Source organism: Drosophila miranda, chromosome XL (genome assembly GCF_003369915.1).
Source record: "Drosophila miranda strain MSH22 chromosome XL, D.miranda_PacBio2.1, whole genome shotgun sequence".
Taxonomy (NCBI): Eukaryota; Metazoa; Arthropoda; class Insecta; order Diptera; family Drosophilidae; genus Drosophila; species Drosophila miranda.
The window spans coordinates 7,739,703-7,766,557 of NC_046673.1; the positions used below are offsets into that span (position 1 = coordinate 7,739,703).

The 26,855-nt window shown below is 44.1% G+C and overlaps 5 protein-coding genes across 13 annotated transcripts in view; 3 read left to right on the forward strand and 2 right to left on the reverse strand.

Moving 5' to 3' along the window:
* The window catches only part of LOC108153560 (death-associated protein kinase related), a 62,355-nt gene extending 47,959 nt beyond the window's left edge, over positions 1-14,396 (forward strand). For both annotated transcript variants that reach the window (XM_017283644.2, XM_033394707.1), the window contains 4 exons: positions 11,786-11,998; positions 12,075-12,250; positions 12,307-12,625; positions 12,701-14,396. In XM_017283644.2, coding sequence (XP_017139133.1) covers positions 11,786-11,998; positions 12,075-12,250; positions 12,307-12,625; positions 12,701-13,979 — 1,987 coding nt within the window. In that variant the 3' untranslated portion in view covers positions 13,980-14,396. The remainder of the gene's footprint in view (positions 1-11,785; positions 11,999-12,074; positions 12,251-12,306; positions 12,626-12,700) is intronic.
* Positions 14,397-17,734: 3,338 nt separating this feature from the next.
* Positions 17,735-18,659, reverse strand: LOC108150906. 4 transcript variants are annotated; one of them, XM_033393372.1, is made up of 4 exons: positions 18,464-18,659; positions 18,123-18,404; positions 17,980-18,067; positions 17,735-17,912 (listed from the first exon to the last, which is right to left on the reverse strand). In XM_033393372.1, the coding sequence occupies exons 1-4, from the start codon at positions 18,509-18,511 to the stop codon at positions 17,830-17,832; spliced, it is 501 nt and encodes a 166-aa protein (XP_033249263.1). In that variant the 5' UTR covers positions 18,512-18,659; the 3' UTR covers positions 17,735-17,829. The 4 variants fall into 4 exon arrangements, with proteins under 4 accessions (XP_033249263.1, XP_017134724.1, XP_017134732.1 ...); XM_017279235.2 differs by having other exon boundaries at positions 17,735-18,067; positions 18,119-18,404; positions 18,464-18,656; XM_017279243.2 differs by having other exon boundaries at positions 17,980-18,404; positions 18,464-18,656.
* A 573-nt stretch (positions 18,660-19,232) lies between these two features.
* On the forward strand, positions 19,233-20,611 carry LOC117187053 (maternal protein exuperantia-2-like). The gene is made up of 3 exons (XM_033388785.1): positions 19,233-19,493; positions 19,575-19,727; positions 19,778-20,611. The coding sequence occupies exons 1-3, from the start codon at positions 19,356-19,358 to the stop codon at positions 20,609-20,611; spliced, it is 1,125 nt and encodes a 374-aa protein (XP_033244676.1). The 5' UTR covers positions 19,233-19,355.
* A 2,437-nt stretch (positions 20,612-23,048) lies between these two features.
* On the reverse strand, positions 23,049-23,965 carry LOC117188859. 4 transcript variants are annotated; one of them, XM_033393376.1, is made up of 4 exons: positions 23,760-23,965; positions 23,437-23,700; positions 23,294-23,381; positions 23,049-23,226 (listed from the first exon to the last, which is right to left on the reverse strand). In XM_033393376.1, the coding sequence occupies exons 1-4, from the start codon at positions 23,805-23,807 to the stop codon at positions 23,144-23,146; spliced, it is 483 nt and encodes a 160-aa protein (XP_033249267.1). In that variant the 5' UTR covers positions 23,808-23,965; the 3' UTR covers positions 23,049-23,143. The 4 variants fall into 4 exon arrangements, with proteins under 4 accessions (XP_033249267.1, XP_033249269.1, XP_033249266.1 ...); XM_033393378.1 differs by having other exon boundaries at positions 23,294-23,700; positions 23,760-23,958; XM_033393375.1 differs by having other exon boundaries at positions 23,049-23,381; positions 23,433-23,700; positions 23,760-23,957.
* Positions 23,966-24,510: 545 nt separating this feature from the next.
* LOC108151322 (maternal protein exuperantia-2-like) lies at positions 24,511-26,812 on the forward strand. Of its 2 annotated transcripts, XM_033393341.1 has the most exons (5): positions 24,511-24,790; positions 24,872-25,024; positions 25,075-25,964; positions 26,142-26,218; positions 26,417-26,812. In XM_033393341.1, the coding sequence occupies exons 1-4, from the start codon at positions 24,653-24,655 to the stop codon at positions 26,203-26,205; spliced, it is 1,245 nt and encodes a 414-aa protein (XP_033249232.1). In that variant the 5' UTR covers positions 24,511-24,652; the 3' UTR covers positions 26,206-26,218; positions 26,417-26,812. The 2 variants fall into 2 exon arrangements, with proteins under 2 accessions (XP_033249232.1, XP_033249225.1); XM_033393334.1 differs by having other exon boundaries at positions 24,513-24,790; positions 25,075-26,218.
* The last annotated feature ends 43 nt before the right edge of the window (positions 26,813-26,855 follow it).

Consider the following 26,855-nt stretch of genomic DNA (forward strand, 5'->3'; position numbering starts at 1 on the left):
ATGCCACAGCACACACATGCAACGGCGAGTGGCGCCCGCCGTCAGTTTTATTTATTTTGTTCAACTCTTTCTTTCACTTGGCCAAGGCAATCCGGCTATCCCCTCCCCCCTTGCCCACCCCTTTGCCCCACTCCTTCCTTCCTGTTGGCTCTGGTGGCGGGGCTTTGCGTGCTTGGTTTTTGATTTTCTTATATTCGTATTTAATTTTCTAATATGACCAACAAAAAAATGATGATATTTCTCCGTAATGGAGGATTGGAGAGGGGGCGGGGGGCAACAGGTTTTCATTAGTTTTCCATTATGACGGGCAGTAGTGCCAAGTTTATTATTATTATTATAAACATTTTCATTCCACGATTATCATTCACATATTAAAGATTTGATTCATCGTTTGATCGTTTCATTGTTTATGCGAAAGATTTCAGAGACGACGGAATGTGGAGAGAATCATAAAAATGTTTTATGACACGATCCGGAGATTAAGTGGAAGATGAGATCTCTTTGGGGGTGTGGGAGGGGGATCTATAGATCTTGAGCTACGAATTCCCTGAAATACATAATTATGTACGGATGTATTTCGTATATGCCTTGATAAATTCCCAAAACTCTCAATGGTTTAATCTCTGCTTCAGGTTTGTGGTCTCTGGTTCGGATTGAAGATCTGCAGACACGCTAATGGGGCATAAAAATGTAAACCGACGGCGACGTGAGAACCTTTTTGCAGGCCCAATGGCCCCAGACAATTAACAAAGGAGTGATAGAGAGGGGAGACATACAGAATAGAGTGGGGGGATTGGGGATGCAAAGAATTTCGAAGACTTTAATTTACTCTACTATAAAATTGAGCTTTTGTATTCCATTTATGTGCCACTGCACAAAACTCGACGAAACTCTCTCACTTCCATGCAACCCCCCCTCGCCGCCCCCCCACCCCCCTGCCCGGCTGTTTCCATGAAATTTCCCACAATTTTCGTGAAGCGCAGACCGACGTCTTGAAACTCGTTTGCCGGCAAAAAAAAAAAAAAAAAGAAAAAGAAGAAAAAAACTTTCCACCGCACTCCCCCGCTCAGCCCCAGCCGCAGCCCACGTTGAGGAAAATGCATTCGCATTCATGTGTGAAAACATTTCCACTTTTTCCCAGGAGCAGAGCTGGAGGCAGAGGCAGAGCTCTAGAAAAGGCAAAAACAGCCACAAAAAAATTAACATAATTGTTTAAAAATTTCATTGAGAGCACATAAAAGGTCCAAGGAGGGCTCCAGCTCCAGCTCCAGCCCTAGCCCCAGCCAAGCGGAACTAGTTTTAGGTTTTGGCCTCATCCCCGGCCCCTCCCCCCTCTAGGGCCCTTTCGGGGCGTGTCAGGGAAAACCTCCTCTCTCTCTCTCGAGAGAGAGAGAACATACTGTAGATTGTCCTTTCCTGCCCTCTCCTTGCACCATCTGCTGCTCTCCCTGTTTATCGCTTCCAAGGTGCCGTCTGACTCATCGTCCGCTGATGGGCTGTCCGCAGCCGCAGCCTCTGTCGCCATCCGCCGGTGACGCGGCGACGCGCAGTGCGGCCCCGACCGCTCCACAGGAGAAAAAACGAAGACGAAGACGAAGGTGAAGCGTTCTTGTCGAATGAATCATACGAATGGGCGACGGTCGGGGAATGAGGGCGTTCCGATACGATACGATCGTGCGCTTAACCCCGTTAGCCGAAGAATCATCTCTTTTCTACTTTATGATGTAATCGTTGGCAAGATTTTAGGGTTCTCTGCCGCAAGGTCGATTTTCGCAGAAATACAGCGAATAGTAAGAGTGTGTGTGTGTGGTGTGGGTGTGTGTGTGTGTGTGTGTGTGTGTGTGTGTGTGGAGCCAAAGTCAAAACCAAGGCATCATCACACTCCACCATCGCCATCGCCATCTCCTTCGCACCCACACGGACACACTGGCTAGAGATGGAAGCATAAACGATAGTTTTTCTAAGGGGGTAAAAAAGTATATCAATAGCTAAGACTCGAGTGTGGAAATTGTCAAAGGAAAGAGTGAAAAAAATATATTTCATACATACAGTGCCGCTCAACTAAATAGGTTCAACAATTTGCCAAAGTCAAACCGCTATATCTTTTTAGCCAACTTACCGATTTATATGAAATATTTGTTTTTGCCTAGATTGATTCATTGTTAATATAGCAAGAAAGTTTGTGGTTTCCAGGATACGTTTTTGAAGACTAGTTATTAATTTTTTCAAAAACATTACAAAAAATGCCTATTTATTCTAGCTCAACTGAATAAGCAGTTGAGTTCTGCTGATTTAAAAGCTTTTCCATTGCAATGTTCATAAGAAAAATAATTCTATCCGATATTTTAATCGATTTTCTATAAGATTGGCTAATTTTTATAAGCGTGAATTTATTGCAGTATTTTCTAAAATTTTTTTAAATTACAAATTTAACCTTTTAGGTATTTAATGTGAATACTTAAGTACTCCTGTGTATGTTCTGTTCTACTAGGAAATTTTTCTCCGAGTGTAATTCTTCAAAGATATTGAAAATAATTTAGAAGAAAGCATAGGGATCGTAGCTAACGATATAATGCTACCCCAAACGATACCATTTTGAGTGTTGTGTTGGGGCGTGTGCCTGCTCATCTCTAACAGAGCCACAGCCACTTTTTGTCGTGTAACTCAACGCTTTGAACTTTAACGCTTCGTTGAGTTTCACGCATGCAGATTTCAAATGCTGCTGTGTGGTGCCCCCCAGTGTAAGAGTTGTTGTCGTCGTCCCAATTCTGTCAATCAACTACAACTTTTTTTTTCCATGCCTCGTATTTTTGTGGGTGCCAAAGCGTTTTGTTTGGATAATGTTAAACCACAAAAGGCCAAAGTCAAAGTATTAATGACAGCAACGGCAGCAAACAGCTCTCGCAAAGGGAAAGGCCCAAGCTCAGAAAAAAAAATCAACAACAAAAATGCATCAAATTGCAGTTGAGGTCAAGGGCTACCTTCAAAGTGTTTACTTAACCGACTTACATATTTTTTGTACTGTTCCCCGTCCCTTGTCCAAAAAAGAAGTGGCTTAAATGTGAATCATTCAACACGAACTGGAACTGGAACTTGTTCTAAAAAGTCTTGTAATAAAAACGAAAGAAGAAACCCTTTCTTTCTTTGTTTCTTTGGCGATGTTCCTGTTGCTTTCTTTCTCTGTTTCGTTGGGAGTCTGGCTAATATTAGTTGAATTTTAATTCCCTTGTACATACTCGGAATTATGTAACCGCATAAGCAGCTTACCAGCCATGCCTGCCTGCCTGCGTGCACTGCTTGACCTTCACTTGCAGCTGCATTTCAAGCAGCGACTCAACAAGAAATAAAAAGAAACACAATTAAAGATAACCAGAAAGAAAGACACATACCCGGACGGAAAGATCACCCAGAGGGCCGAAGCTTTAGATACTCTTACTAATACAAATACTAAGTATAGTGTGTAGACGTGAGTGCAAAATGAATATGCCCTCTCGCTTGGGGAAGAGTGTATTGTACAGTAATTTGTTGTTGAATTTCCAAAGAAATCCATTCCATTCGCGTTGTCTCTTGCTGCGCGCTGCTCTGCATGCAAAGCCGAAGCAGAAGAAGACGAAGTTTTAATCGCCGCCGATACCCACTCCCTTTATCTTTCTCCCTCCCTCTCTCTCTCTCTCGCTCTCGCTGTTTGACACATTGTCAGCGTTAATTCCTCTTCGCTTGGTGCATATCCGCATTATCGAAAGTGCGAGGGGGATACATGCATGCATACATCAATGAGCATAAGAAATGGTTTGTTTTGTTGTTTTGCCGTTACTTGAGGGAGACCTTGATTATGCTGCTGACACGTACAATATGTTAAATGTGTGTGTTCTTTGTCGAGAGAGCTATTTTTACACAGCGGGAGAGAGAGAGAGCGAAGCAGAGCCGAGCCAGAGACCTAAGGAATTTCCAGAAAGCAAAAACAAAAAAAGTGGGAGTGGAGTTTTTTTTTTTTTTTTTGCTCGTTGGATGGATGGCTGGTAGGGATAATATCCATTTCGATTTTGATTTCCCTCTTCTTAAGCTCTCAGTTTTGTGGCAAGGTCAACACTCATGTACATTTATGTCCGATCGTTATTGTGTTTCCTTTTGTTTTTTGTTTTTTTTTGCCAATAAATTCATTTTGTCTGCTGGCTTTTGTCCCCATATCTCCCCTCTGTGTGGAGCCGGCCCCCACCATTTCTGTTTAGAAGACTTTGCACTGAACAATCGGGAGTGAAAGGAGTGAGTGGTGAATGGAGTGGCAGCCTTGTAATTAGTGGAAATGTTTCCGATTTGATTCAGCCCTTTGATGAGCCTCTTCACAGCTGTTCTTCATGCGAGTGCCTTTGCCTTTCTTCCAACATTCTGAGGCATGAGTGAAAGGGAATCATCCTTCAAGGCTCATTAGATCTTGATATGATTCAATGATTCCGTGATCTTTGCATAAGAACTAGTTTGCTCCTTGCCCAACACTGGAATGGCAATCATGGGCCGGTGCATAGCTCCATTCTGCCGACAGCCGCTAAACAAGTTACTGCCGACTCTCTCTGCCGCTCGCCTCGGCTCCTAAGAACTCGAGGAATGCGTCTTATCAATACAAAAGCAAAAGCAAAATCGAAACAGCCACAGCAAAAAGTTGGAACAACTGGCAGCTCAAGGATAACCACAGGGAGGGTAAATCTGCGAGTGCTCTTGGCATACGCCAAACTACGCTAATTTATCATAATTAAAGCCGCTTAAAAATTGTTACGAAAAGTATTATGCAAAGGTGTGAAGGATGGAAGGAAGGAAGCACAGAGAGCGCCCCGCTAAGCTAACGAGCCTGACACAATTTCAAGTGGGTGTCGATTACTCCTCTCTTTGCGCGCTCTCGCCACTCGTTCTCTCTCTCTCTCTCCCTCTCTGCTTGAGTGTGTGCCGTTGACTGACTGACTGAATGAATGAATGAATGGCAAGCACTCCTGCTGGGACGTGTCTATTCTGCTGGCACAGTGCCGCTGCATTTACAGTACGTGAGAAGAGTATCGGCACTAGGAAAACCATCTATGTAAAAAAGTTTGTGTAACTTTTGTATCCAATTTGATGGCTGCCAGGTGTGGAAATATTAAACATTTGTCCCCTATTAAGAAGCATACACATACATATGTATGCCTAACTTTATCACCCACTGTTACGCCTCTCCCTGACTCTCTCTCTGCCGCTCTTTTGTATGCGCCGCTGCATAGGAGCGAGGAGCAGCGTCTGTGTCTGTGTCTGAAAAGCTTCCTCCGTAATAATGTCAAGAGCTTAAAGCGAAGGCAAAATCCCTCTCTGAAAAGGCAAAAACAAAACGCCTGCATGAAATGCATGCCGTGCAATGAAATTATGCAATTATGAAGGACTCCAGGGTCCCTGGTGCCAATGAAAAGGAAATGCAAATAATTATTTTATATGGAGAGACGAGAGATACTAAACCAAATCCTGGCTACATGCATTTATAATTATTCAACAAATGAAATAAGCCACACAGTAGGTACATATATGTACATATATACTATATATGTGTGTGTGTGTGTACATATCTGTGCGCTGAGTGTGCGCTGAGTGATACGTTAAGCTCTGACCAAATTTGTCCACAATTAAAAACAAAGCGCGCGCGACACCCACAAGATTTTTGTGAGCGGCGTTTTTTTTTTTCTTTCTTTCTGTTTTGTTTTTTAAGCCCACCAAAAATGGTCAGCGAGAGATCGAAATGTTCGAAGAGCTTCGAGCTCTCTCGACTTGGACTGTTTCGCTAAGGCGCATTAGCAATTGCCGCATTTAACGGAAATTATTGATGTCAATTTGCAAATTGGAAAGTGCTTGACGAACAACAGCCAACAGCCAACAGTAAACCCAAACACAAACCAACAAAATATAATCATGATCTTGGAACTATTGTCATCGAGTGAGTTCCTCAATATTTGAGGGGGTTTCCAGAGCCTTTTAGAGCAGAGTTTACTCTCGAGAAATTCAGAATCCACAGATCCACCAAAAATTTAACAAATAATCCCCCGAAATACCAATTATAAAATTCCTATTATATTTATTTGATATGCCCACAAAATGTTGAATAATTACAAGATTCATACAGATACAACCTTATCGCTAGTCCCCCCGCGTGTCTGTGCTCGTCTCTCGGTTCCCTGCCCTTGCCTTGGTTTGTTGACATTTTGTGGGTCAAAAACCTAATCAGTCCCTCCACTCCCTTCTCCTCCTCCCGCTCGCCTGTTAACCGTGTTGTTATTTGCATAACAAGAGGCTTGTTCTTCTTCTTCTTCTCCCTCCCCTACACCGCCGCCTTCCATCTCTGGCGGGCTCTTCGTGACGCATTCCCTAGTCATTCGCTAGTCATCTCTTTCGCACGTGCTGGGCGCTCTGCTTGCATTCTGCCTTTCGGGCATTGTCATACCATTCCATTTGCACTGCTTGCCGCGGGACTCTGGGCAAATTTAATTGTCACATTAGGCAGCCAGCGAAAGAGTCCCTAGCGAATGTCTCTCGTCTAGTTAGTCACCTCTCAGTCAGTCTGAGACTCGAAACAAAAAAAATGAAGAAAAACTATTAGTGCCTGTGGATCCAGATGAGGATGATGATGACTCCACTCTCCACACTCCACTCTCCACACTCCACTCTCCATTCTACATTCCATTCCCCACTCTACCTCTCGACTGCACTTCAGTTTGCTTCTTTTCTGCTGCTGCTGCTGTTGGGTGGTTGGTTCAATGCACTCGCTCCGCTCTCTTTCTATACATGCCACTCCCTCTCTCTTCCTCTGTCGGCCCTCCTATCTGCACCGTGCTAAAAGCATCCATCCAGCACTTTGGATGCACTTTGAGACCCAGCCATCAAATGCAACAAAAATAATAGAAAACGTCGAAGCTGTTGAGCCGCCAGGAAGTGGAAGAAGAAGTACCCAAACACACTCAAATTCTAGAAGGGATATATACTAGATGTAGACTCCCCTGGAGGGAGTACTGTGTAGATTGTAATCCCAGCTAGTCGCATTTCCATAATTAATATTTAATTGAACCGACTTCAAGTACATTCAGAAGCATTTCGAATTGTATGAATATTTTTGTTTGCCATTAAATGAATAATAGTTTTTCCCAATAACATTTTGCCGCTTTTAATAAACCGGATAACCTTTTGGAACACCCGCCTAACAATTTACACCTTGTTAACAAAAACGGAATGGAATTGAATTAAAAATCAAATCAATTCGAATCGAATGAAATGCATCTGTGACATTGTTCCGGATCTGTTTCGATGCAACCGATGGGGGTGTACGTGTACATTCGCCTTCTCCCACTCCCACTCCCCACTCCCACTGCTTGCTGTTTGATCTTCTATGTGTTTCATCAGAGTTTATTTGTTTGTTTTGCTTCTGGTTTTGTTTAGGTTTTGTGCCCAAAACCAAAACCAAAACCAAAACTGACCCGCACAAGAGAGGAATGCGTATACAAGAAAAGCCAATATCTTCGATTGGGAGAGCGAAAACGAAAAATTCGAAAGGCGAAAACAATTAAAAAACCATAAACAACGGAAAACAAATGCTGGAATGGGATCTGTACTATAGAGAGAGAGAGATCTGGAATGGGATGGAAGATGGAGCGCGTTGTTTATTTAATTGAGCAAAGTAAACCAACAAAAATTCAGAAATAACGATGGTACGGAGGAGGGATGGATGGAGTCCCACAAACGGTATGCAAAAGAGGACAGGACATAATATTTATTGCGTATTTCTTCTACGAAGATCGTACACGTAGAGCCTAGTAGAGCTAGGTCTGAAATCTCCTCCTCTGGTTAATACCAACCAAATATTTCCACAACTTTTCTGAAGCAAAAAGTATTATCTCTTGACACGTGCACGCGCCGCGTTTTTTTGTGCGCGTTTTTAAACGCCACCTTATTTGGACTTTTTTCTCGAGCTGTTTTTTTTGGTGGATCAAGAAATAAATGTGTGTGTGTGTGCGTCAGATCGGAGTGACAGGGTGCGAAAGAGAGGGGTGTACAGTGTACGCCATGTATGTATTTAGATGTAGATGCGATCGATTGACGATGGTTTGAGGCGATCAAACACGCTGCCAAAGCTGACCAATTTTAGAATCTTCTCCGATTCCACTTCCACTTCAAATCGAACAAAATTCACACTCGAATTTGGGGATCGCTCAGCGAGGGGTGCAAAAAAGGGCAGAGCTGCGTGGGAGTGGACGCTGCCATCGATCAACCATGAACTCGGCCGTTCCCCTGCCTCTCCCTGGCTCCCTGCCCCCTTGCCCATCGGGCTTAACCTTTTAAAGTTCAGTTCCACACAACACTGGACAGTTTTTCTGTCTACCTATTGGATAGAGAGGGTATGATGAATGGCAGCAGAATATGATTCAATGAAACTCCCTTTGATTTTAACAATAAAACGGGTTTTATTTCTTTTAAATAATAATTATTGTTTAGTAAAATTAAATTACAACTTTTATTAAAAAATAATTTTTAAAAAAAATTACGAACAAAAATAATTTTAAAAAAACATTAAAAAAAATAGTTTAAAAAAATATTTTAAAAATGTAAAAAAAAAAAATAATTAAAAAAATAAATAAATAGCTTAAAATAAATATATAATAAAAAAAATAATTAAAAAATAAAAATATTAAAAAAAATAAAAATATATATATATTTAAAACACTTTCGTTAAGGAAATTTCCACTCGCCAAAGCTAATTTAGGCGCATTTTTGTTTTAAAGCAATCAAATCACGGTTATAAAAATTAGCCAAAATTGATTCATTGATCGTTTAAAATTTATTTTTTTTTGGAAAATCGCTATAAAAAAAAAACAGTAAACTGAAAAGTTTTTTTTTTTTTTTTTAATGCTTAAATCGAAATTTCGGGTCCTATTTTTCCTCCAGGGTATCAATTATTTCAGCCCGTCTTCCCTGCTCCTTCTTCATTTTGTTGTTGTTTTTGGTTTTTTGTCTAAGAATTCCGGGTGCCCACACTGCGTTGTCCCCCCCCCTTGTCCCCTGCGTGGCAGGCAGCTTCGTCATCGGCTCCAACTGTAAACTGAACGAAATCCGAATCGAGTTGTGCCAAAAGCAAAAGCATTTTAACTGTCTTACGTAACGGATGAGTGGAAAGAGAGGAGCGAGCAGATAAAACAAAGAGAGCGAGGGACAGAGAGAGGGAAATAACTTTATTACGATCTGAAAAGACCTTGCCCAATTAGACAATGTGGTTGTTGCCGGTTGTTGGAGTGCAAAAATTTATATTTCATTTAAATTTATATGGTACTTAATAATGCAGCAGAAGTACCCTTCTTGGTACCCTGTAGAGGGACGGTACGGGGAACAGTATGTATTTAATCCCCAAAAATTGGTTAACCGATACAAAAGTACAAGAATAAAGTAAATTCTAAGCGATGTATCCATTAGTTGTCTTTTTTGATGATATTGCTGAGCCCCCCACAGAATTCTTTTCTTGTAGTAGACATCTTCTATCAGAAAAGATGGTCAAGAATAATAAATATCTAGAATAATCATTGCCATATCTAAGGTACAAAAAGTACTACCTCCCAGCGCATCGATGGGCCCTTTAATTGTCGAAGGTGAGCCACGTCTCTCCCTCACTCAACAAACTATGTATCTTTGGGGAATATCTTGTGGGAATCGTGTATATCTGTGCTCTGCGCAGGCAAGTTCTTGGCAACTTTGTTGCCTCATTGCGTATGCAGATCGTGTTGCTAATTGAATCAAACGCCAAACATGAATTCATTGAAATTTGTGGTCAGACAGAGTTGACTCCGACTCCGACTCAGCACAGCACTAAGCATTTCAATTTAGTGCCAGCAACTGTAAATACCCCGTAGTCTTGGACCACGGACACAGGTTGGGGTATGCTGTGGATCCACAGAGAGTAAAATTTAAGGAGAACAGGTGTTTTCATTGGTGGAAAAACGGTATCTACTGATCCATTTTAAACTACACACAGATCGAATAATTATTGCAAACAGAATTGGGGAAAAGCAAAGGGATATTCCCTTACTCGACTCGACTTGAGTCGGAGAGCGATCACGATCACACACTACGTCCACAAATTGCGTGTATTTTGTTATTGGATTCTCGGCTTCGATACTCGGTCTTTAAGAGCTAGAGAAAACGAGTTTTCTGTGAAGATTCCTTTCATATCGGCACTGAAATAAGTAATAGATTCTGTCACGCCCTCGCAACTGACGAATATCTGTGGCATCCACAATTAAAAATGGAAAATTTGTACCAGATTGAATCAGTTCTGATCATTATTATCTCCAGAATGCTGGACTCCTGCTCTTCTAGTTGCATTCTCGGTCTGGAGTCTCCATGTCCACAAATGGCGTGTATTTTGTCTTTGCATTCTCGGTCCCGAGTCTCTTCGTCCACCAATGGCGTGTATTTTGTGTTTGCATTCTCGGTCCCGAGTCTCCAGGTCCACAAATGATGCGTATTTTGTCTTTGCATTCTCGGTCTCGAGTCTCCAGGTCCACAAACTATGTGTATTTTGTCTTTGCATTCTCGGTCTCGAGTCTCCAGGTCCACAAACTATGTGTATTTTGTCTTTGCATTCTCGGTCTCGAGTCTTCAGGTCCACAAAAGATGTATATTTTGTCTTTGCATTCTCGGAGACGAGCCTCCGCTGCTTGTTGCCGAGGAATAAATCTCGCATCAGCTCGGACCAAATACTGGGTATCCCTGTAGTCGTAATGCCAGCTAAAAGCCTTTGCTACGTGTTTAATTTTATTTTATGATGCGACATCAAGATAATTTGTTGCTGTTGTTGGTGTTGCTGTGGCTGTGGCTGTTGCCTGGCCCAAATGCTAAACACGGCAGCCGATTTCAGTCATGAAAGGGGGGGACTACCAGAGGTGGAGCGACAGGAGCAGCAGAGTCCAAGTCACTGTTTGTTTTTGTCGTCTGTCCGCCGTCCCGCTGTCCCGCTGTCACTGTCAGGAAGGAGAGAGCTCCACAGAGAAGCGGAGCGGACAGTGACAGACGCAGTGCCAGTGCCAGAGCAGGAGCAGGAGCTGGGACTGGAGCTGGCAAAGGGGATAAACAGATGTGTGTGTGTGTGGGAGGGGTGGGGAATGCAAGGCAATTAGAAAACCAGTCCAGCGAGAGCGACGACAGCCGAGCGCTTCTCATTATTGATGGGGTTCCCAAGAAGAGCGGGAATATTGGCTAAGACATTCAGGACACAACAGGGCTTCAAAGAGTTATTGAATCCAATAACATTGGAGTCTCCTGAACCAGGTGGAGGCCCTAGTTCTGGCAGAGTATCCAGTCCTCGCCCTTTCCAATCCCATTTCCCATTCCCATTCCATTGGACTTCTTTGCGATGCTTGCGTGATGCGTTGTCGGGGCCGTCTTTGGCAGGAGGAGTGGCCAAGAAGCAGAAGCAGCTGGTCAACTATTTAGTATGCCAGAGTTGTCGCCAATGTTGGTTGCCCGCCTGCCTGTGTGTGTGTGTGTGTGTGTGTGTGTGCTTTAGTTGTTGCCGGAAGTGCAATTGCTTCATTACGGCACGTACTTTGTCAAAAGGCGTTTGGCGTTGAGTCATTTTATTTGATTTCTGGCGGGGATCCAGAGCTCTTCCAACTTGTGAATGAACGAGTGAATGAATGAATGAAAATTATCTGTGGTTCACGCCATGTGTGGGCTGTACTCAAGAATGGAAACCACATGCTAATCTTTGTTTGGTTTCTTTCTTTTTTTTTTGCAGGGGCAAATTCGCCGCCGTTCGCCGTGCCATTCACAAGAACACGGGCTCCCATTTCGCGGCAAAGTTCCTGAAGCGACGCCGACGCGCCCAGAGCAGCGACAAGGAGATCAAACACGAGATCGCCGTCCTAATACTCTGCGAGGGCGAGGAAAACATTGTCAATCTGAATGCGGTGCACGAGACCCGTTCGGACACAGCCCTGCTGCTGGAACTGTAAGTGATTCGTGGGTGAAGGCCCCCCCCCTTGTAGTCCCTTCCCCCATTTGAATGCATCCTTCTCTTGTTGCAGGGCCACTGGTGGCGAGCTGCAGACCATACTGGACAACGAGGAGTGCCTGACAGAGGCCCAGGCCCGCCACTGCATGCGAGAGGTGCTGAAGGCTCTCAAGTTTCTCCACGACCGATCCATTGCCCACCTGGACCTCAAGCCACAGAACATTTTGCTCGCCGGCGAGCGTATAGAAGGTGAGTCTCAGTCCCAGGCCGAGTACCAGTCCTAACCGTTTTGCTCTCGCCCGCAGATGGCCTCAAGCTCTGTGACTTTGGGATCTCGCGCGTTGTGTGCGAGGGCATCAATGTCCGCGAGATGGCCGGCACACCCGACTACGTGGCCCCCGAGGTGCTCCAGTACGAGCCGCTCTCCCTGCTGACGGACATCTGGTCCGTGGGCGTTCTCACCTATGTCTTGCTCTCCGGCTTCTCGCCCTTTGGCGGGGACACCAAGCAGGAGACCTTCCTCAATATCTCGCAGTGTGCGCTCACCTTTCCGGACAACCTATTCGGTGGCGTCTCGCCAGTGGCCATCGATTTCATACGCCGCGCATTGCGAATTAAGCCAAAGTGAGTGCAAAACGTGGCATGGAGTAGCCTCTGGTTGAAGTTTCAATGTTTTATTGTTTGTTTTTGTTTCTTCAGCGATCGCATGAGTGCCGCTGGATGCCTGGAACATGTCTGGCTGAAGGATGAGAGCTCGATGGATAGACAAATGTATCTGCAGGCTCAGAGCGATGCCGAAGAGGAAGAGGAGGAGGAGGAGGAGGAAGACGACCTTGAGGATGAGGAAGTGGAGGAGCCAGTGGCCGAGGAGAAGGCAGAGGAGCAGGAACAGCAACAGCATCAGCAGTCACAGGAACAACAAAAGCATCAGAAGCAACAGAAGCCCAGCAGTGGCAGCAACAAACCCACGCACAATGGCCACCATCGGGCCCACAGCAATGGGAGCAGTAGCAGCATCTCAAAGATACCCATTGCCACCGGGAAGCTCCTGGGAAGCCCCATAAGCAGCACCAGCACCAGCACAGAGACAACGACAGCCATACACACGCTGACCAGCAATGGACACGGACAGAGCAATACGGTCTGCCTGTCCGCCAAGCCCACTCAGATCGTGACACCCACACGTCGAGCCTCCGACTCGGACAAGGAGAACACATACACGGCGACATTTGTGAAGAAGCCCCCGGTGCAGGCCACCATCCAGCTGGGCAGCAACGGCCTCGACGAGTCCGCCACAGTGGTGGCCACCCTGACACTCTTTCCCGATGCGCCCACCACACCGAAAGTGATCCGCAAGACACCCACGGGAGAGTCCCATGGATCGGCCACCTCGGTGAAGGCTCTGGTCAAGAAGTTTCAGCTGGAGGAGACGCTAGTCTGCCCCGGACACAGCAGCACCAGCAGCCACAACGGCCACAGTCCCGTCAACGGGTGCGGCGGCAGTAGCGGGAGCAGCAACGGCAACAATATGCGACGCAGTGCTGGAGGAAACAGCAGCAACATCAGCTACTCGGCAGCAGCCGCGACAGCAGCACGAATGAACAGCATTCGCCGCGCCTCCGACCCGCTGATGGCCGTCTATAAGAAGCAGCCACAGAACAGCAGCGCCAACAGCAATAGTTCCAGCAGCAACAGCAACAATCCCAGCCCCGGCAGCAGTCCCAGCTCGGGCAGCACGGCCACCCTGCTCCTGAATAGCCATCGCCTGGCGTCCGCGTCCGGGCCAGCCAGCACGGTCGCCAGCACCGTTGTAGCCTCAAGCAGCAGCACCAAAGCTACTGCCACTGCCCACCATCTGCACCACCACCACTTGCACCACCACCACCATCACCATCACCATGTGGTGATCGCCGCAAAGAACGCCGCTGCCGTGGCCGCCACCAACAACCTGAGCCTGGACCAGGGTATCATCTGTTAGCTAAGGGCCAGCCGTGCGAGCCGCAATGCCAAAAGTTTCTTTCATCGCCTCCTCTGCTGCATGTAACAGAGCCCGACCCGGCCCGGATCCCCCCAGTTGTCACCCAGTCCCACAGGGCAGCGAAGCAGCAGCTCTCCTAGCCGCTGGTCTACTAGGAAAGAGTGCCACCGCCAGCCCACTGGGCGATCGCATTGGATAGCCAATGGTGATGGCAATGGCAATGGCAACGGTTTTGGGATCGGGTGCTGCAGAGGAAGATGGCGATGGGTAGGGAGCAGGAGCCGGAGATGGAAATGGAGATGGAGATGGAGAGAGGAACAGCTGGATCATCAGGAGGATGCATTGATTTGATTTGAGTTCGTCTTAGTAAATGTTTATTGCCTTAGTGTCTAAGGAGAGGAAAGGAAAGCCCCCCCCCCCCCCCCCCCCCCCCCCCCCCCCCCCCCCCCCCCCCCCCCCCCCCCCCTAAGTCTAAGTTAGTACTAGTATACCCAACCCCCCCCCCCCCCCCCCTCACCATCTACAAGCACACACACACACACACACACAAACACACACACAAACACACACACAAACAGAAAGGAGAAAGTGGAAAATGGGAATCCCTGATAATGGATGATAGATGAAGGATGTAGCTAAATCTAAACGAGTTTTATATAGTCTAAATCGAGTTGGCAGCTCTGCGGCCGCATTGGCAAAACAAAAAAAAAACAAAAGAATGAATTAAGAAACGAAAGAGATCTACGGAAAAGAATATAGAGAGAACGAGAGAAAGGGGAGACGTTTTAGTGGAGTAAGAATAACGATTTCAACGGAATTTTGGTAGACATATCATTCATGTTTGTTACACATATGCATAGATGCCTGTCCGGTAAAACGAGAAGGAACACAGAACGGAACGGAACGGAATGTAAATCCATTGTTTCAACGAACATTAACGCAAATGTCAATTAGGGCGTTCCGGCATAGCATAAATTATACAATTATACGTTATATACGTTATATATATATATATATATATATACATACAAGAAGAATACATAAACCTATATATAACATAATATACTATGTACCAAAAAGATAGATTCATTTTTAATGCTAAAACAAAAACAAAAACAAAACGAAAAGAAATTTGTTGCAAATATCACACGTATTAACGTATCAGCCAATCAAGCAATCAATCAATCATATAGACGTGTTGTTCGATTAAAGGAAATTTTAGAGAATGTTAAAAGCCAAGCAAAATTGTTAATTGTGTGTCTGTGTGTGTTCGTTCGTTCAAATCGTTCAAATCGTTAAAGTCGTTTGATAAATGTTGCTAAAATACATAATACATAATACATATTGAATAGAAAGCCCATATATAACGTTAATATGTCTGCCCATCCGGAGAGAGAGAGAACATTTAATGCTTATTTTATGTATGTATCTAGGTCTAGCTCTATTCCTATTCCTATCTCTAGCCCCCGCTCCCCACTCGTTTCGTTTCCCCCCCACACCCACACCCATTTCCAATTCCACTGTTTTCCTTATGTTGAGTCGGTTTTTGTATATATTTTCCAGCAATCAGAATCAGAATTTGCTGTGTACCTTACATGTAATTCTTCTATTTTTTTTTTTTTTAATAGTATCTTAGAGCTTCATACGAGTTGTATTTATTAGGCAAAACGTTTTGTGTGGTCGACGGATGAGGATGAGGACAAGGATGGTCAGTTAATTGTTAAAGAGAAATGCTTAATTTATCGTCACTGATTACCCTACCCTCTTTTATACTTAATAATTGTGTGTACTTCTCTTAATTATTACTATTAAATATATACGTTCTTTTTTTTTTTAAACTCAAACCCCTGTTTTTGTGTTTACTGTACATGTACATGAGTTGTGGCGAACAGGCGCGAAAGCAGCCCCCACACATGCATACAGATTTAAGTGAGTCCAAGCGGATGAAACGATGCGAAAATTGTGTTTTAATTTGTAGTAATTTCAAATGATTTTTTTGTGTTAGAGAATCTACACATCTGCGGGGAGGAGAACACGAAACAAAGATGCAAATTCTATTATATATGTATTCTATTACATAGTAATTATTTTATAGATAACTAATTTAAAGTATATTCAATAAAAACCATACAAAAATTCAACTCTTTCTGCCTTTGTATTCAAACTTCCGTTCCAGTATTACTTTACGTAATATTTATAACCGGTATTCGAATAGTATGGGCGTATATTTTTGAAGATATATCGAGAAAATATATATGATCGTTCAAAAATTATGATTTTGGAAGGCCTACTGTGCGATTACTATTCAGTTGGAATCATATCCCACAGCTTCCCAAAGAAATATTTGGATACACCAGATTGCAGAATCGATCCAGTCTAGGTCTTCCTCTTCGAACCATTTGTAGTTTGTAGTCTCCATTACTCCGTAGGCTGTAACAAAAGTAGGTCTTTAGGTTCCACGTCAGGCCTGTAAGGCGCGCTACCCATTGATTCGATGATTAATATCTGAGGACTGATGCGTCGTAATAAAGTAGGTCCATGGTTCCGTAAGGTTTTCCTCAACTATCCAAAAACTAGCGGCCAAACGATGGCTATGTACCACTCAGAATCGAGCCCCCTACATAAAAACAAGCGAAAATTTAGTTCGTGCCAAAATATTTACTTGCTTTTTTCCTGTCAAAGCCCTGGCTAAGGGTCCTCTGGTCTGTGTATAGTGGCAAATAGTAGGCCAGCCGTCGCACAAAAGCAGCTGTCACGAGCAGCTACGAGGTTTCAATGTGAAATCATTCAGTCTACTCCCTGAGATCGTCAGGAACACATCTAAATTTTTCCAAATTCTAAGTTCCAAATTCCAAATTTTAAGTTTTTTTCAAATTTTCGTCAGTTACTTTCAAGTTACCTTTGAACCAATAGTGAACAAGTGTAGGGGGGTCCTACAGAATACGACCGACGCATAATGAGAACTTCTGTTACACACTTAACATACACGGATAACATAAATTTCAACACCTGTATCGGTGAGTGCCCAGATAGCTATAATACCAGGAGTAGATTACTAACTTATGTTATTCTAACAGAAAATATTTGATGGAACCGACCCTACAACCCACGCATTCAGGATGTGGGGGCCTGAGGATTGCATCACTTTGCCCCAGATACTCGTGCAGGTAAGAGTCAAAGAGATTATTGATTCTGTTTTCCTCTTATAGATATTTCTTGATACCATTCTTGGGCCAAATGGTACCGTACTGTAACTTTTCTGTTTTTCATTAAATAATATTAAAAATGGTGCGTTCAAAATGTTGCTGAATGTTATTCATGGGTTTGGATGGGGTTGGGAAAGAGAAAGTAGAATGTGGATACCTCAGCTGGCATGATGGCATGTCTGAGATCCGAATGGTCCGTCATCGAACATTCGAATTGAATGTGGCGTATTTAATATTAAATTCGTTTATATGTAAAAGCCCAAAAGAATCGTTTCCGGCTAAATTATACAAAATCAATAGCCGAGTCTATATAGACAAGTCCTTGTGTCAGAGATATTTCACTGCTAGTTTTTAGAGACTACGGGCTAGAGAAAATTTTAAAAAGCTCTTGAATGTTCTGCTGTCTTCTGTCGCGAATGATGGTGTTATCTGGCACCGATGTGTGTGACTCCAGGATTCCCCTCAGTATTGTTCTCTGGCAGGAATCCATTAGCTTGATGGATCTATCTCCCAGACCACTGTCAGCTTCGATATAATCGATAGATGAAATCCGAAACAACGCCCATGACAATTTAATCAATATATGTCAGCCTAATAGTTTAGGCTTATCGTCGAACCCATCGGGCCAATTAGTTACAGATAATTTAACTGATGCATCTTCCGCATCCTTCTAGTCCTTGGTCCAGACGTGGGGTACGGTTTCGTACTGTTTCAAGCGTTCGTTGAACTGTCCAAAGAAGAAGGCCTCCGTCTGATACAGCTTGAAGAGATAATAGAAACCCTCATGGACGTACTTGTTGTTCCAAGTCCAAATGCAATGATTCGGGAAGAACATGACAATGCGGTGTCTCCCGCGCTCATCAAAATCGCAGGCCTGATGTACTGTATGAAAGTCGTAGGGAGTATCTTGCGTAAAAATATCTCTCTTCTTACGAACGATGTGCTTCAAAACAGTTGTTGCTGGCTGACGCTGACGCTGGTGCTGACCTTGTGCACTTGATCCCAGCTTGGAGTTGCTAGAGTTGCTAGAGTTGCTGGAGTTGCTAGAGTTGATAGAGTTGCTAGAGTTGCTGGAGTGGACCACCTCACCCATGGCCGTGGCCATTGGGACTGTCTGACCTTGGGTACTTTCAGTTTCGTTTGACTCCTGCATCCCACCAAGGTCGGGGGCCTTCTGGAACTCCTCTGTTGGTGTAAAAGTTCTTGCATTTCCGCTCGACTGTCAATATACCGAAAATGAATCGAGACGATATCAGGAGGTGAGGTTGAGGCACTTACTACGGCGAGGAGAGCGGCTAACAGGCAATTTATTTGCAACTTCATCATGTATCGAAAGCAGTCCAAGCATCTAAAAGCAATTTAATTGGTATTCCTGCTTAGCACGGGAGATTTGATTCGTTCTAAATAACGCTGAGCAATCGTACAAAAATAATCGTAGTAATGATTTATTTTAAATACGGTTACAGACAAGTAAGTCAAAAGCATGCAGATATATTTTGTATACCCGGTAATCACAGGGTACTATGAAAGTATTAAAGCTTTCTGCTTTGATACTATTTGAGCTGGCTACTACGAAACTCTTTAAGCTGTCTTTGGAGTAACTTCCAGAGATGTCTTAACCATCAACGCTGGATGCTATATAACTACGAGTATCCAATCTGGATTCTATGTAGCAATCGAAGCTGTCTGCTATGGAGCTTTTAGAGCTTACTAACTCTCAAAGCTGTCTTCCTTGTCATGAAAGCTGGATTCTATGTAACTATGAAAGCTGTCTGCTATTACACCATCAGCGCTGGATGCTTTTTAGCTGATTATGCTGGAAGCGGGCCTCCTTATCTTTGCATTGTGTTCTTCAGCTGAGAGACGCCGGTTTTGTTTTTATTGCAACCCTACTGCCAGCGTTTTGCATATTTATCCCACTGTGCACGCAACTCTAGTGAAAGCCGAAAGGTTTTCGCCCCATTGTACTTAAGACCAAGAAACTCATAAAGTAGGCCTTGACTTCGGTCAAACTCCTGCCGTTTTCGAAGTTCCGGAAAAACTTAGACAAAAATTCATTACGTTTTAGTTTGTCGTACGGATTGTTTCTTTTTTGTGAGAGCTCGTCGGAAAAAAAAGTTTGTGTTTTGCCTTTTGTAAGAAAAGGGAAAAAAGTTCGTAGAACGCGAAAATGGGTGCCATTTCTGAAGATTCTGTTTCCGCTGCCGCCTCCGGTCAGAGCGTGGTCGTGAAGGAGGAGCTGCCGTCAGGCAACTACATCCTGGTTGCCGTTGAGATAGATACCACTGGACGTCGTCTGGTTGATGAGGTATTCATTGATTGTTGGTGGTTGCTTCGGACATAACCCCATTTCTCTCCGCGTCTCGTCTCGCCTTTGCCCTTTTTCCAGATTGTCCAGTTGGCTGCCTACACATCAAAGGGCAGCTTCCAGCAGTACATCATGCCGTATATGAATCTGAATCAAGCCGGTCGTCGGCGTCATCAAATTCGTGTGATTTCGATCGGCTTTTATCGCATGCTCAAGTCGATGCAGACCTACGAGGTACATATCCACACTTCCGATATCCGCTAATTCTAACTTATTTTTCGCAGATTATCAAGTCCAAGTCGGAGGTCGCTGCCCTCATGGACATTCTCAACTGGCTTGAGACGCTGGTCGCCAAGCAGCCCAACAAAGAAGGCATCGTTATGCTCTACCACGATGAGCGCAAATTCATACCCTACATGATTTTGGTGGCGCTCAAGAAGTACTCCCTGATTGATAGATTCAATCGGACGGTGAAGGCTTTTGCCAACACTTGCCCTATGGCCAAGGCCTTCCTTGGCAAACATGGTATCAAGAACTGTGGTCTACGCAAGCTCTCGAAGCTCTTGGCCAAGTCGAAGGATGGGAATTCCACCAAGGAGGATGAACACGAGAATGTCGAAGGAAACGCCATCATCAACGATAACAGAGGCCCCAAGAATCAGAAGCAGGGCTCCTTTGAGGGGAGCGCCAATGTGCGGGCCAAGATGGTCTACGAAATGGCCCTGCAGCTGATTGAATCCGAGTCTTCCGAGTCATCCGAGGAGGCACTCGAGTCCTCGGAAGCAGAGGTTAAGTTGTTGAATGCCGTGAAACCATTCTCCCATCTTCTCAACTCGACGGTCCTCGAGCTGAAAGACCGGAACGATAGCCTGGGGCGCCAAAACTCATTCCGCCCGATCTTCTTGAACTATTTCCGCACCACTCTGCACTATCGTGTCCGTGCCGTAAAGTACCGCGTTGCGCTGGCCGAACATGGCTTTACCCTGAAGTCTCTAAGGGCCATTTGGTTTGATAAGCGCAAGGCGGGCTTGGAGCTGGTTTTGACCCGAGCTTGGAGCGTGTGTGTTCGTTCGTTCAAATCGTTCAAATCGTTAAAGTCGTTTGATAAATGTTGCTAAAATACATAATACATAATACATATTGCATAGAAAGCCCATATATAACGTTAATATGTCTGCCCATCCGGAGAGAGAGAGAACATTTAATGCTTATTTTATGTATGTATCTAGGTCTAGCTCTATTCCTATTCCTATCTCTAGCCCCCGCTCCCCACTCGTTTCGTTTCCCCCCCACACCCACACCCATTTCCAATTCCACTGTTTTCCTCATGTTGAGTCGGTTTTTGTATATATTTTCCAGCAATCAGAATCAGAATTTGCTGTGTACCTTACATGTAATTCTTCTATTTTTATTTTTTTTAATAGTATCTTAGAGCTTCATACGAGTTGTATTTATTAGGCAAAACGTTTTGTGTGGTCGACGGATGAGGATGAGGACAAGGATGGTCAGTTAATTGTTAAAGAGAAATGCTTAATTTATCGTCACTGATTACCCTACCCTCTTTTATACTTAATAATTGTGTGTACTTCTCTTAATTATTACTATTAAATATATACGTTCTTTTTTTTTTTAAACTCAAACCCCTGTTTTTGTGTTTACTGTACATGTACATGAGTTGTGGCGAACAGGCGCGAAAGCAGCCCCCACACATGCATGCAGATTTAAGTGAGTCCAAGCGGATGAAACGATGCGAAAATTGTGTTTTAATTTGTAGTAATTTCAAATGATTTTTTTGTGTTAGAGAATCTACACATCTGCGGGGAGGAGAACACGAAACAAAGATGCAAATTCTATTATATATGTATTCTATTACATAGTAATTATTTTATAGATAACTAATTTAAAGTATATTCAATAAAAACCATACAAAAATTCAACTCTTTCTGCCTTTGTATTCAAACTTCCGTTCCAGTATTACTTTACGTAATATTTATAACCGGTATTCGAATAGTATGGGCGTATATTTTTGAAGATATATCGAGAAAATATATATGATCGTTCAAAAATTATGATTTTGGAAGGCCTACTGTGCGATTACTATTCAGTTGGAATCATATCCCACAGCTTCCCAAAGAAATATTTGGATACACCAGATTGCAGAATCGATCCAGTCTAGGTCTTCCTCTTCGAACCATTTGTAGTTTGTAGTCTCCATTACTCCGTAGGCTGTAACAAAAGTAGGTCTTTAGGTTCCACGTCAGGCCTGTAAGGCGCGCTACCCATTGATTCGATGATTAATATCTGAGGACTGATGCGTCGTAATAAAGTAGGTCCATGGTTCCGTAAGGTTTTCCTCAACTATCCAAAAACTAGCGGCCAAACGATGGCTATGTACCACTCAGAATCGAGCCCCCTACATAAAAACAAGCGAAAATTTAGTTCGTGCCAAAATATTTACTTGCTTTTTTCCTGTCAAAGCCCTGGCTAAGGGTCCTCTGGTCTGTGTATAGTGGCAAATAGTAGGCCAGCCGTCGCACAAAAGCAGCTGTCACGAGCAGCTACGAGGTTTCAATGTGAAATCATTCAGTCTACTCCCTGAGATCGTCAGGAACACATCTAAATTTTTCCAAATTCTAAGTTCCAAATTCCAAATTTTAAGTTTTTTTCAAATTTTCGTCAGTTACTTTCAAGTTACTTTTGAACCAATAGTGAACAAGTGTAGGGGGGTCCTACAGAATACGACCGACGCATAATGAGAACTTCTGTTACACACTTAACATACACGGATAACATAAATTTCAACACCTGTATCGGTGAGTGCCCAGATAGCTATAATACCAGGAGTAGATTACTAACTTATGTTATTCTTACAGAAAATATTTGATGGAACCGACCCTACAACCCACGCATTCAGGATGTGGGGGCCTGAGGATTGCATCACCTTGCCCCAGATACTCGTGCAGGTAAGAGTCAAAGAGATTATTGATTCTGTTTTCCTCTTATAGATATTTCTTGATACCATTCTTGGGCCAAATGGTACCGTACTGTAACTTTTCTGTTTTTTATTAAATAATATTAAAAATGGTGCGTTCAAAATGTTGCTGAATGTTATTCATGGGTTTGGATGGGGTTGGGAAAGAGAAAGTAGAATGTGGATACCTCAGCTGGCATGATGGCATGTCTGAGATCCGAATGGTCCGTCATCGAACATTCGAATTGAATGTGGCGTATTTAATATTAAATTCGTTTATATGTAAAAGCCCAAAAGAATCGTTTCCGGCTCCATAAATTATACAAAATCAATAGCCGAGTCTATATAGACAAGTCCTTGTGTCAGAGATGTTTCACTGCTAGTTTTTAGAGACTACGGGCTAGAGCAAATTTTGAAAAGCTCTTGAATGTTCTGCTGTCTTCTGTCGCGAATGATGGTGTTATCTGGCACCGATGTGTGTGACTCCAGGATTCCCCTCAGTATTGTTCTCTGGCAGGAATCCATTAGCTTGATGGATCTATCTCCCAGACCACTGTCAGCTTCGATATAATCGATAGATGAAATCCGAAACAACGCCCATGACAATTTAATCAATATATGTCAGCCTAATAGTTTAGGCTTATCGTCGAACCCATCGGGCCAATTAGTTACAGATAATTTAACTGATGCATCTTCCGCATCCTTCTAGTCCTTGGTCCAGACGTGGGGTACGGTTTCGTACTGTTTCAAGCGTTCGTTGAACTGTCCAAAGAAGAAGGCCTCCGTCTGATACAGCTTGAAGAGATAATAGAAACCCTCATGGACGTACTTGTTGTTCCAAGTCCAAATGCAATGATTCGGGAAGAACATGACAATGCGGTGTCTCCCGCGCTCATCAAAATCGCAGGCCTGATGTACTGTATGAAAGTCGTAGGGAGTATCTTGCGTAAAAATATCTCTCTTCTTACGAACGATGTGCTTCAAAACAGTTGTTGCTGGCTGACGCTGACGCTGGTGCTGACCTTGTGCACTTGATCCCAGCTTGGAGTTGCTAGAGTTGCTGGAGTTGCTAGAGTTGATAGAGTTGCTGGAGTGGACCACCTCACCCATGGCCGTGGCCATTGGGACTGTCTGACCTTGGGTACTTTCAGTTTCGTTTGACTCCTGCATCCCACCAAGGTCGGGGGCCTTCTGGAACTCCTCTGTTGGTGTAAAAGTTCTTGCATTTCCGCTCGACTGTCAATATACCGAAAATGAATCGAGACGATATCAGGAGGTGAGGTTGAGGCACTTACTACGGCGAGGAGAGCGGCTAACAGGCAATTTATTTGCAACTTCATCATGTATCGAAAGCAGTCCAAGCATCTAAAAGCAATTTAATTGGTATTCCTGCTTAGCACGGGAGATTTGATTCGTTCTAAATAACGCTGAGCAATCGTACAAAAATAATCGTAGTAATGATTTATTTTAAATACGGTTACAGACAAGTAAGTCAAAAGCATGCAGATATATTTTGTATACCCGGTAATCACAGGGTACTATGAAAGTATTAAAGCTTTCTGCTTTGATACTATTTGAGCTGGCTACTACGAAACTCTTTAAGCTGTCTTTGGAGTAACTTCCAGAGATGTCTTAACCATCAACGCTGGATGCTATATAACTACGAGTATCCAATCTGGATTCTATGTAGCAATCGAAGCTGTCTGCTATGGAGCTTTTAGAGCTTACTAACTCTCAAAGCTGTCTTCCTTGTCATGAAAGCTGGATTCTATGTAACTATGAAAGCTGTCTGCTATTACACCATCAGCGCTGGATGCTTTTTAGCTGATTATGCTGGAAGCGGGCCTCCTTATCTTTGCATTGTGTTCTTCAGCTGAGAGACGCCGGTTTTGTTTTTATTGCAACCCTACTGCCAGCGTTTTGCATATTTATCCCACTGTGCACGCAACTCTAGTGAAAGCCGAAAGGTTTTCGCCCCATTGTACTTAAGACCAAGAAACTCATAAAGTAGGCCTTGACTTCGGTCAAACTCCTGCCGTTTTCGAAGTACCGGAAAAACTTAGACAAAAATTCATTACGTTTTAGTTTGTCGTACGGATTGTTTCTTTTTTGTGAGAGCTCGTCGGAAAAAAAAAGTTTGTGTTTTGCCTTTTGTAAGAAAAGGGAAAAAAGTTCGTAGAACGCGAAAATGGTTGCCATTTCTGAAGATTCTGTTTCCGCTGCCGCCTCCGGTCAGAGCGTGGTCGTGAAGGAGGAGCTGCCGTCAGGCAACTACATCCTGGTTGCCGTTGAGATAGATACCACTGGACGTCGTCTGGTTGATGAGGTATTCATTGATTGTTGGTGGTTGCTTCGGACATAACCCCATTTCTCTCCGCGTCTCGTCTCGCCTTTGCCCTTTTTCCAGATTGTCCAGTTGGCTGCCTACACATCAAAGGGCAGCTTCCAGCAGTACATCATGCCGTATATGAATCTGAATCAAGCCGCTCGTCGGCGTCATCAAATTCGTGTGATTTCGATCGGCTTTTATCGCATGCTCAAGTCGATGCAGACCTACGAGGTACATATCCACACTTCCGATATCCGCTAATTCTAACTTATTTTTCGCAGATTATCAAGTCCAAGTCGGAGGTCGCTGCCCTCATGGACATTCTCAACTGGCTTGAGACGCTGGTCGCCAAGCAGCCCAACAAAGAAGGCATCGTTATGCTCTACCACGATGAGCGCAAATTCATACCCGACATGATTTTGGTGGCGCTCAAGAAGTACTCCCTGATTGATAGATTCAATCGGACGGTGAAGGCTTTTGCCAACACTTGCCCTATGGCCAAGGCCTTCCTTGGCAAACATGGTATCAAGAACTGTGGTCTACGCAAGCTCTCGAAGCTCTTGGCCAAGTCGAAGGATGGGAATTCCACCAAGGAGGATGAACACGAGAATGTCGAAGGAAACGCCATCATCAACGATAACAGAGGCCCCAAGAATCAGAAGCAGGGCTCCTTTGAGGGGAGCGCCAATGTGCGGGCCAAGATGGTCTACGAAATGGCCCTGCAGCTGATTGAATCCGAGTCTTCCGAGTCATCCGAGGAGGCACTCGAGTCCTCGGAGGCAGAGGTTAAGTTGTTGAATGCCGTGAAACCATTCTCCCATCTTCTCAACTCGACGGTCCTCGAGCTGAAAGACCGGAACGATAGCCTGGGGCGCCAAAACTCATTCCGCCCGATCTTCTTGAACTATTTCCGCACCACTCTGCACTATCGTGTCCGTGCCGTAAAGTACCGCATTGCGCTGGCCGAACATGGCTTTACCCTGAAGTCTCTAAGGGCCATTTGGTCTGATAAGCGCAAGGCGGGCTTGGAGCTGGTTTTGACAGCGATTGATTCGCTGAAGACCGAGGAAATGGCCGAGCTGCTGAACCTTCTGGACAGCTACTACGACCCCAGCAAAGCGACCATCAAGCCGAAATCCAAGCGCTCTGGCAATGGCAATGGCAATGCCACTCGTCGTCGCAATCGGGCCAAAGGTGCAGCATCGTCGAAAAATGGAGCCATCGGCGCTGGTGGCGACAATTCCGTGCCGGACTCCGCCAACAAGTCGGGCGGACGTCCTCGTCGCAAACGCAATAACATTCAGAACAACATTCTGGGACCCCAGAACACTGAGAAACGCTCGCCAAATGCGGTAATGGTGACATCGACCCCGAAGCCCATAAAGCCGCCAAAGACGTTTGCCAGAATCTAAAGCTACAGTGCAAGTAAATAAGTTTCCATTCCTTTTTTTTTTGCTTAACTTTGCGCTGGTACTGCTTTGCCATCCCAAGCCGGGATTACCTTCTCGGGCATATCATTGCCTATGCTTGTATTATGCAGGATCTTTCAGTATAAGATGCCAATGCTTGCTTTTCTTTCAATATTCTGCTATATGGATTCTTAAACAAATTTTAAAATTGCAGCCACCACATAAACAGACACTGACAGCCCATTAAATAGAAGACAAGGACGAAGAATGGAACTTAGTTTTCCCTTTCAAGGCCAAACCCAAGCACGGACTAGAAACAATGTCCAAATTTTAAATGTAATCAAAACACAAAACACAAAACAAATCAAGACCAAGAAACCAATGTTGTGCTACTGTCGGAGTTGTTGTTGCTGGCTGGCGAGAAATATTAACACACTGGAGCACCTAGCATGAAGATTTAATTGCAGAGAGTGGACAAATCGATGCGTTTAGACATAGTTTTCCAAAACACACGATACACAACTATACTGTCAAAGGGCGATTGGAAAAATATGATCCCACCAAACGCATCGATTTCAGATTGGCATTGGGCAGGCCGACCTCAACACACTAACTTATCCCTAAGCAACCCTGGCCCAATGTGTCAAATTCCA

What these genes read in the sequence shown, in the direction of transcription:
- LOC108150906 (XM_017279226.2), bottom strand. Translation starts at nt 18,511, where the DNA reads ATGATGAAGTTGCAAATAAATTGCCTGTTAGCCGCTCTCCTCGCCGTA. An exon ending in TAGCCGCTCTCCTCGCCGTA is followed by an intron (nt 18,405 to 18,463) that starts GTAAGTGCCTCA and finishes GTATATTGACAG; the next exon opens with TCGAGCGGAAATGCAAGAAC.
- LOC117187053 (XM_033388785.1), top strand. Translation starts at nt 19,356, where the DNA reads ATGGGTGCCATTTCTGAAGATTCTGTTTCCGCTGCCGCCTCCGGTCAG. An exon ending in GACGTCGTCTGGTTGATGAG is followed by an intron (nt 19,494 to 19,574) that starts GTATTCATTGAT and finishes CCCTTTTTCCAG; the next exon opens with ATTGTCCAGTTGGCTGCCTA. An exon ending in AGTCGATGCAGACCTACGAG is followed by an intron (nt 19,728 to 19,777) that starts GTACATATCCAC and finishes TATTTTTCGCAG; the next exon opens with ATTATCAAGTCCAAGTCGGA.
- LOC117188859 (XM_033393374.1), bottom strand. Translation starts at nt 23,807, where the DNA reads ATGATGAAGTTGCAAATAAATTGCCTGTTAGCCGCTCTCCTCGCCGTA. An exon ending in TAGCCGCTCTCCTCGCCGTA is followed by an intron (nt 23,701 to 23,759) that starts GTAAGTGCCTCA and finishes GTATATTGACAG; the next exon opens with TCGAGCGGAAATGCAAGAAC.
- LOC108151322 (XM_033393334.1), top strand. Translation starts at nt 24,653, where the DNA reads ATGGTTGCCATTTCTGAAGATTCTGTTTCCGCTGCCGCCTCCGGTCAG. An exon ending in GACGTCGTCTGGTTGATGAG is followed by an intron (nt 24,791 to 24,871) that starts GTATTCATTGAT and finishes CCCTTTTTCCAG; the next exon opens with ATTGTCCAGTTGGCTGCCTA. An exon ending in AGTCGATGCAGACCTACGAG is followed by an intron (nt 25,025 to 25,074) that starts GTACATATCCAC and finishes TATTTTTCGCAG; the next exon opens with ATTATCAAGTCCAAGTCGGA.